This window comes from Microtus ochrogaster, chromosome 2, assembly GCF_000317375.1.
Source record: "Microtus ochrogaster isolate Prairie Vole_2 chromosome 2, MicOch1.0, whole genome shotgun sequence".
In the NCBI taxonomy this organism is placed as follows: Eukaryota; Metazoa; Chordata; class Mammalia; order Rodentia; family Cricetidae; genus Microtus; species Microtus ochrogaster.
The window spans coordinates 16,449,952-16,459,170 of record NC_022010.1 but is presented as its reverse complement, the minus strand read 5'-3'; the positions used below and the strand labels follow the sequence as shown (position 1 = coordinate 16,459,170).

Here is a 9,219-nt window from a genome sequence, read left to right as displayed (position 1 = left end):
TTGTGAGCCACCATGTGGTTGCTGGGAATTGAACTCAGGACCTTTGGAAGAGCAGGCGATGCTCTTAACCTCTGAGCCATCTCTCCAGCCCCCTTGAGGGGATTCTTAGACATGGAATGTGGTGGTTGCTCTCTATGTATGAAATTGCTTAGGCTGTGTTTTTTTCCTGGGCTTGTAGGTTAAAAGGCTTGGAACAAGTTACCAAGGCCACTATGCTTGGTCACCTTCTCCCAGTGTTGCTGACCTCCCTGATGCACCCCAATTTGCAGACCTTGACCATGGCCGACGCCCTGATGCCGCAGTTGGTGCAGCTTGTGCTCTACACCAGCCAGGTGGGCCTGACCTGCTCTCTGCACACCTCACTTTGCCACAGAAGACATGATAGCACTGCAGCCAGTTTTTGCCAAGAAAACCTCCAAGTCCTAAACAACAAACAAGCGTGTTATGGGACAGATTTTATTTGTTTGTGTGACTTAATAACTAGCTCTGGTCTAGCAAGTGTTGGGTGTTGACCAATTGTATAGAGGTACTAATGTGCAGAATTGGACAGCCTGCTTCACATCTAGTGTTCTGAGTCCTCAACTGGCTGAGAGTAAAGTACATGCAAGGTGTGTGTGTGTATGCATGTGTGTGTGTGTGTTTCCTTACTAATGGGTGCTTCCAAGAGAAGGAGGGCAACTAGGACTGTAAGGCTGCAAGTGACTTGTAAGTCTATGTCGGGAGCCACCCCAGTTAAGACATCAGATGGTTTTGTGTTTCAGACGGCCTTGCTGCTTAAAACCCAGTGTCCGGTTTTTGCTGAGGTGCGCTGTTCCCCGTGTGGCACCTCAGACCAGAAGTGCAGGCTGTTCCCTGAGGAGAGGTAACGTGCACACGGCTCCTTTACTTTCTTCTGGTGAAAGCCTTGTACTTCTTTTGCAACAGTTACTTTTAGCTAGGATTATTTAACTGGAAAAGAAAATACCTTGGGGCCAGAATTTCACAGGTAGCTATAGAATTGTTTTCAATTTATAGGGACAAGTTAGACTATATTCCCTTATGAGAAGGGGAACATTTAAGATTGAATTGAAACTCTCATAGTAGTAAACATGCAAGAAACATTGAATTTGGCAGATTTATTTATTTATATTGTTATTATTATTATTTTTTGGTATGTGGTTTTATTGTTGTTTTGTTATTAGACAGGGTCTTATTATATAGTCTTGGGTGGCCTGAAACTCACTTTGATTTCACACTCAGAGTTCTACCTGCCTCTGTCTCCTGAGTGCTGGATTTGAAAGTGTGTGCACCATGCTTGGTTTGTTTTTAAAGGGGCAGAGGTTCAAATGGTCCTCCCATCTCGATAATCACGGAGTTGGGACTATAAGGCAGAAGCTTCCCCGTGTGGTTGGCTGTTTTCCTTCCTTCTCTTCCTCCCAACTCTTTCTGTCTTTTTTGAGACATTCTCCGGTGTCCCAGGCTGGCTAAACACTCACTTTAGCTCAGGCTGTCTTTGAACGCCTGACTCTCCAGGTTGTGCCTCCTCAATGCTGGGCCTAACTTTTTTCCTTAGCATTGAGTGACTGGCATCAGCCCAGCTCTGTGCTGAAGCTGAAGCAAAGGAAGTGACTTCATGCAGCCAAGTTCAGAGTTTAAGTTTGTGTTGGATAGCCTCAAGCTCCATGGAGTTCTTGCAGGTTGGATGAGAATGGACAAGGGGGTTTCACAGGCACCTTTCCTGAGTAAAACTGCAAGGGAAAGCATCTGGAGACTTGTGGGGTAGCCACAGTTTCTGAGCACTGAGACTGTGGGGTTGGGAAAGTGACTGTCTTCAGCCCCACCCCCAGGACTTAAAAGGAGAATTATCAAAGGTCTTTTCCTGAATGCATGTGCAATGCTCTAAGCTTGTGTGTGAGAAGTAATATATTGCCTGCCAACAAGAAGATAAAGACATGAGTATAGAGCATTCTCAAATGCTTTCCATTGCTGCTCAGTACTTACATGGTAGGGTGTTTGTCATACTGTGTGCTTTGGGAAACTTAAAACAGTTTCTTAACCTGTGTTCTGCACTTTATGCTTGTTTTTGTTTTGTTTCCTTGTTAAGCTACACAACTTTCTCTTTCTCTGGTTTTAGAATGTTAGAAGAAAAGGAAGAGCCAGGCTTTCTCACTGGCTTAAAGATTCCTGCCCCATGGGCTGCTGGGAAGACTGTGGAAACAGTACACCCTGTCAGAGATAACTATAAATTTAAAGAGACTGTTCATATCCCAGGAGCTCGCTGCCTGTATCTACGATTTGATAGCAGATGCTCGTCGCAATACGACTATGACAAAGTAAGCAGGAATGGGTTGTCACTGCTGCCTCAACTTAGCTGCTTCTTATTTTCCTTTGCACTGGCTGCCATTCTTGACTAATTTCCGCCTATAGGTCTCTCTCAGGAGACTACCCTCAGCTAGTGCTTTGGAATATAGTGACTGAGGGATTTGAAGAGCCACAGCTTTGTGTCTGAGAGCAGGACAGTTAGGGCATGCAGACACTGTCTTTGTAAGTGTCCATGAGCTTGGACAGAGGACTTCCTGTGACTCTGCTGCCTCCTACCTTCCGTCTTGGGAGTCATGTAGATGTGTGATGACTGTTCATCTGAAAAGATCTCCCTGTTCAGTTCTTGGGGCTTCTCATGTGTCCTATGGAAGAAGGTGGCTTTTAGAAGGTTCAGATGTGCTTCAGTCTGGTTTGTGTTTTCTTCTTTGTCATTGTCTCAGGCGCCTACAGATTTTGAGGAAGAGCAGTGGCCATTACACCAGTTCCCAACTAGTGGCTTAATGACCATTTAGAAAAGTCAGGGTTTGCACCTGTTCATGTTGAATTGTAAACAACCACATTGGATTCATGAGGAAAGGCTAGTGAAAGAGCACAGAGTAGCACTGCATTTGCCGTCTTCATGTCATTGGTCAGCTACATGTCATCTCTGCCCTTTGTGAACGGTAAGGGCAACTGATCTTAATCCCATCTCAGGAGGCTTTTATGGTAAAGGTAAAGAACTTAGCCACATCTGCCTTGAGAAGGTGAGACACATGACCAAGAGATGTGAAATCCTCTTCCCCATTAGATTTTTAGGAGAGTCAAGAATCCTAGATGTATGGAAGAGTTGAAAAAGTGTCCTCAAAACTCGCCTTTGCCTGCAGCTAAGATGCTTTGTGGAGCCTGGCTCCAGCCTGCTTGTCTCCTCAGTTCAAGTGTTGTACCTGCAGTGCCTCATGTGCAAACAGAAGTTACCACTTTAGTTGGTATCATTTTGTTTTTCCTTTAAAAATGATAATTTGCATCTTCCAGTGTAAACTAACTAGTGCCTGCCCTGTATATTAGAATTATGATTCACAAGGAGGCTTACTATGTAGACAAACATATTTTCTCTCCCTATGGTCCCTGAGTGCTGTCAGCAAATGGTCTAAAAAATAAGAGCTCACTAGCTAACAACATCCATCCAGTGTTAAAGATGCAGCTTTCACATCCAAGCTTAGCCACCAGGTATGACAGAGTGCACTGTAGCCCTTGGATTTGGTAGTTATGGAAGCCAGAGTGTTCTTTCCTCTGCACATACTTGAATGTTAAGTGAGCTGTTGCTCTCTTTCTTTTATATTAGAAAAGCATCCAGTGATGGCCAGAGGGCTCAGTAGATAAGGCTCATGTAGCGGAAGCCTAATGACCTCATACCTAAAGCCCACTCACAAGTAGAAGGGGGAACTAACTTCACAAATTTGTCCTCTCGTCTTCTCACACGGGCTGAGGCACTCATGCCCCATGTACATATATCATGAAGATACAAAGAGCATCAGCCAACTGGATGTAAATGGGTGATAGGAGAGTGGTATTAACAGATGAAAATTGTCCCTACAAGCAGCAACCACCTTCCTGACCCATACTTTGTCATTTCTTTTTATGCCATTAAGCAACATTCCAAGAATGTGTGGCTTGTTTTCACTTTGTTGCATTTTTTTAATCCTTATTTATTGATTGATTTTGGGGGGGTGCTTTTATTTTGTATTAGGTATTAGAACCTACCTATATTAGCTCACTTTATTAATTTTGGGGAGAACTTCAGGGGCCAGACTGTACCTTTTGTTAATGAGTTCAGATAACTCTGATGAAAATAGCTGTTTAAGAAATGCACAGGGGGCTGGAGAGATGGCTCAGGGGTTAAGAGTATTGCCTGCTCTTCCAAAGGTCCTGAGTTCAATTCCTAGCAACCACATGGTGGCTCACAACCATCTGTAATGGGGTCTGGTGCCCTCTTCTGGCCTTCAGGCATACACACAGACAGAATATTGTATACATAATAAATAAATAAATTTTAAAAAAAAGAAATGTACAATAGCCAGACATAACTATTTAAGCCTTCATGTCCCTGTAATAATAGAGATTTGAAAACATAAGAAATATATCTGTTGCCGGGTGGTGGTGGTGCACGCCTTCAATCCCAGCTCTTGGGAGGCAGAGGCAGGTGGATCTATCTCTAAGTTTGAGGTGAGCCTGATCTACAGAATGAGTTCCAGGATAGCCAGGGCTACACAGAGAAACCCTGTCATGGAGAAAGGAAAAAAGAAAAAGGAAAGAAAGAAAAGAAATATGCCTATTAATAATTTTAGTCATTATTTTTCTTTGGCTGTATTATAAACACCAATAGCTGATTGCTTCCAAACTTGTACCAGTTAGACCTTAAATATGAAGATCTATTAGTTATGTTATAATGACACCATTTTCTGGTTATGTATATGTTTTTTACAAATATTTTTTGCAGCCTCTTTATTTGTAGATGTTGTTTTTGTTTTTCTTTTACAGTCTAACAGTCTATTTTCTGTTTTGAAGTTGGTGATATACGCGGGGCCTAACACAAACAGTAGGAAGGTTGCTGAGTATGGAGGCAACACTCTGGGATATGGCAGCCGTAGTGTCTTAGGAACTGGTTGGCCGAAGGACTTGGTGAAGGTATGGTATCAAGTCACAACCTCTTTCTAGAAAAGAAAGGTGACCATACTTCATGGGCCACGGACTAACTGTAACCCCAGGAAGCTTTTGCCATGGGGACTTTAGTTAGTTAGGGTGGTTCTAGGTTGTTAGACCTACGACTTTCCCATTTCTCTTCAGAATTACCCTCCTTTTGCTTTCAGAACATCAGACCCTTGTCCGTGCTAGAGATTGAATTCATCCACAGGGTTCTTTGTGGTCAGCAGCTATCATAGCTATCTTCCCTTGGGGGTTGGGCTGCTAGTCCTTCCCAGGGTCCTGCTGTGGACAAGGACCACATTATGCTGCAATTTAAAACGTTTGACTTAATGTTTTCAAATGAATTTGTCCTTTGAAGAAAAGTAACAATCCGTTCTCAAACTGCTATGAGTAGGGTTACGCTTTATAATTTGGGCCTTTGAGCTACTCACTAGTGTGTGCCCAGAGCACAAATAGGGATCAGAAGCCCACTGACCCCAAATATGCTTAGCGTGTTTCCTGAGCTTGTATGCTGCACACACAATTAGCGCATTGCACACTTTAATTAGCCAGTGACAATGGTCTGCCCAGATGTCTGGGTGAGCTAAATCTTGATCTATTCTTTGCCTTCTCCTTGGCGCAAGTTAGGTTCAGAAGAAATGAGGGGAGAGAACAGAGCACAGGTGGATCTCAGTGAGTTTGAGGCCAGCCTGGTCTACATAGTGAGTTCCAGCTAGCCAGAGCTGCATAGAGAGACCCTATCTTTTAAAAAAAATGAATTAATAAAATAAAGTAAATCTCTAAGCCAGAGATTTGGTGGTAAACTCCTGTGATCCAATACTCTAGAGGATGAGACAGGAGGATCATGAATTCAGAGTAAGACTGTATATCAAAAAAAAAAATTTTTTTCAAAAAATCAATCTCTGAAATACATCGCTCTCTTGAAATTATTTGTCTTTCTTAAAGTTCATTTTCCCCCTTAAATCTTAAGGTTGAAGGCGATACAGTCACCTTCTCCTTTGAGATGAGAAGTGGCCGTGAGCACAACACTCCTGACAAAGCCATGTGGGGCTTTGCTTGCACAGTTCGCGCTCAGGTACTGAACCTAATCTGTCCTGTGTGCCTTGGTGACATAGATCATATTTGCCCTGAAAACAGGGCAAAATATGAACCACTCTTTCATTTGTCTCCTCATCAACAAATAGGAACCTAGCAGGAGTGAGTGGTCGTTCTGTGGAATTAAAGGAGATGGGACCTAAAGTCAGTTCAGCAGCACAGAAACCTGTGGCTAGGGTTCTTTGAGGCCTGAAGAGGTGACCTGGCTCTAGCATGTTCCCACAGGGCAAAGGCAGCTGAACACTCAGTTGGTATAAGCAGTTGGACTTCCCCCTTGGGTTATACTATAGACTTGGAGGTTATTAGAACTTGACCCAGCACAGAGCCTCCGCCTCTCAGGCCGAGCTGCCAGCTAGCATGTGCACCCTATGAGACAGGGGTCTCTGTCCTCTGTTTATCAGGCAAAAAGGACTACTACCCAGGAGATATGCAGGTATTTCCCTGTAACCTCAGTGCACTCAGTGACAGAATAACTCTTCTTTGACTAGGCATAACCTAATAAAGTATTCTAGCTTTTTGCACGTGGTTTGTGCTTGTTTCCAAGGTGAAGTTCACTCCTCAGAACTGTGTTGAGACCTCATTAAATGGTCATTCCAGTGCCAGCCTTTGTTTCTGATGTTGGGTACTGTACCCAGTGCTGCTCTGTGAAACCCAGGGGGGTTTGGTCCAGTGTGGTGCAGTTCAGCTTGCAGTGCTCTGCTAGTGTCCACTGACTGTGCATGTGGTTTGCCCCTGTGTGCATTGTAGGAGTCCTCGGAGGATGTCTCGGGAGGCTTGCCCTTCCTGGTAGACCTGGCCTTAGGTCTGTCTGTTTTAGCTTGTTCCATGTTAAGAATCCTGTACAACGGACCAGAAATTACCAAAGAAGAGGAAGCCTGTCAGGAACTATTGCGTTCCAAACTTTTACAAAGGTAACAGAAAGTCTGCATGGAGAAACTTGTGCCCACAAACAGTAGACTTCTTCTGGTAAACAGCACTCAGTGCATTTCTCAGTTAAATGTGCCACTACCTGACCCTCTCATTGGTGTCTTACTATCTGAGGATGGGATAAAAATGACACCTCCTGCCTTCTCGGTCTTACTTCGCTAACTTTTCTTGGAACTGCATGAGTTTTTCTCCAGCTCAAAGACTGTACAGATGGGGTAGATGTATGATGAGCAAATCAGACATAATGGGGGGTTGTAACCGTGTGATGCTTTCAGCTTTTACTATGAAGCCCCAGGGTTTCTTAAGTATATGTTGGAAAGGATGTAGATTCCCAGGGAAAAAAGGAGGTAGCTTCCACAAAGTGCTCAGTAGCCTTTGGAGAAGGTTTGCTGAATACATACTGAACACATCATATGAGCTTTCTTGTATCTGATGTAGCTACAACCACTCAAATGGCTTTCTAGTAATCTTTGTTAAGAAGGAGTGAAGAGCCTCATTTCTCTCTTTCCAGGTGCCAATGGCAGGTGGAGGCCAATGGTGTTATCTCCCCTGCCCTTACTCCGAGTCCCTCTCCACTGCCTCTGACCATAGAAGAAGACAGAGAATTTACCTACCCTTCAGACGTCCTTGTGCCTCCTGTTGGGAACTACTTTGACCTGCCTCGGATCAGGCTGCCTCCAGGAATCATGATAAAGCTCAGGGAAATTTCTGGGCGTGCACGACCTCAGTTTAGACCAAGTATAAAGTATGTTCAGATCATGGGGAGACCATGTTTCATTTTATGTCTAGCTAGTGAACCTTGAACTTTAAGTTTACTTGGGCTTGGTGTTAGCTCAGTGGAAGAGTGCTTTCCTATCATGCATAAGTCTCTGGGTTTGAGCCCTGACACCATAAAAAAATTAGTTCAGTTATGTAAAAACCTTTTGTTTAGTGGTGGACAGGAGCTGAGTATTTAGTGAGGCAACCAGGTAGCATTGCAGCCAGTGGCTCTCATTCTGTGGCTCTCCAGTCACAGCCAAGCAGCCCTGGCAATATTGGTGTGCAGCCCCACTTCACCCTTGTTGAAACTGAGGGTCTAATGGTGGGGCTGTTAGCTGTGTCTTAAAATGTTTCCTATGGAATTCCAATGCCTGGTAAAACTTGGCAAACTCTAAATTTTCTTTTCTTTTCTTTTTTTTTTTTTTTGTTTTTTCTAGACAGGGTTTCTCTGTAGCTTTGGTGCCTGTCCTGGAACTAGCTCTTGTAGACCAGGCTGGTCTCGAACTCCCGGAGATCTGCCTGCCTCTGCTTCCCAAGTGCTGGGATTAAAGGCGTGCACCACCACCGCCAGGCCAAGCTCTAAATTTTCCTCTGACAATTTGACCTTCCATCTGACGTCAGCATCTTTTGATTTCCATACAGTATAGAAAGATGTCTTTACTTCTGATTCCCAAGGAAGAGACAAACTCAAGTGTTAGAGTCACAAATGTGCATGTGCTGTTCTCAGCTGAAGTCATCTTCACGGGTCTCCCCTTCCTATGCATACAATGGCATGTGTGTGGAGGTCAGGAGACAGCTTGTAGGAGTTGGTTCTCTCCTACATGTGTGTCCACGGGATCAAATTTGGTTTCTTAGACTTGACAACAAGTCCCTTTCTCCACTGAGCCCTCTCAGATCCATAAACAGTATTCTGTATAACCTAGTATATGCATCCTGTTCTATCACTCCCAGCCACTGCTTTTGAAATGGGTTCTTACTAAATGAAGCTTGACAGTTGGCAATGCTGGCCATCAAGTGCCTGGATCCTCCTGTCTCTGTACCAAGCCTTGAGACTGAAGCCATGTGCAGCCCCTCCTGACTTTTATTGTTTTTAGGTTTTGGTTTTTTTGGTTTGATTGTTTTTTGTGAGACAGAGTAACTGCCCTGGTTGTACTGGAACTCACTCTATAGACCAGGCTGGCCTCAAACTCAGAGATCCTCCTGCTTCCGTCTCCCAAGTGCTGGGATTAAAAGCGTGTGCCACTACTGCCCAGCTGTCATCTGACTTTTATGTGGCTGTGCTCAGGTTTATTTATCCAACTCAGTGAGCCAGCTCCTCAGCTTCCAGAACGTCTGGTCAAGAGCTTTAGACTTATTCCAGCTGTAATATGGCTCTAACTCAAAATATACAAGTCTTACTAAGGGAGATCTCTTTAATTTTTTTTTTTCGAGACAGGGTTTCTCTGTGGCTTTGGA

General features: G+C 44.0%; 1 protein-coding gene across 1 annotated transcript in view; it reads left to right on the top strand.

The window, feature by feature from the left end:
- Positions 1–9,219, top strand: part of Hectd4 (HECT domain E3 ubiquitin protein ligase 4) — a 198,724-nt gene that overhangs the window by 101,328 nt on the left and 88,177 nt on the right. Inside the window, exons 19-25 of the mRNA XM_013349655.2 lie at positions 179–332; positions 762–862; positions 2,114–2,312; positions 4,846–4,965; positions 5,954–6,058; positions 6,826–6,989; positions 7,517–7,750. Coding sequence (XP_013205109.1) covers positions 179–332; positions 762–862; positions 2,114–2,312; positions 4,846–4,965; positions 5,954–6,058; positions 6,826–6,989; positions 7,517–7,750 — 1,077 coding nt within the window. The remainder of the gene's footprint in view (positions 1–178; positions 333–761; positions 863–2,113; positions 2,313–4,845; positions 4,966–5,953; positions 6,059–6,825; positions 6,990–7,516; positions 7,751–9,219) is intronic.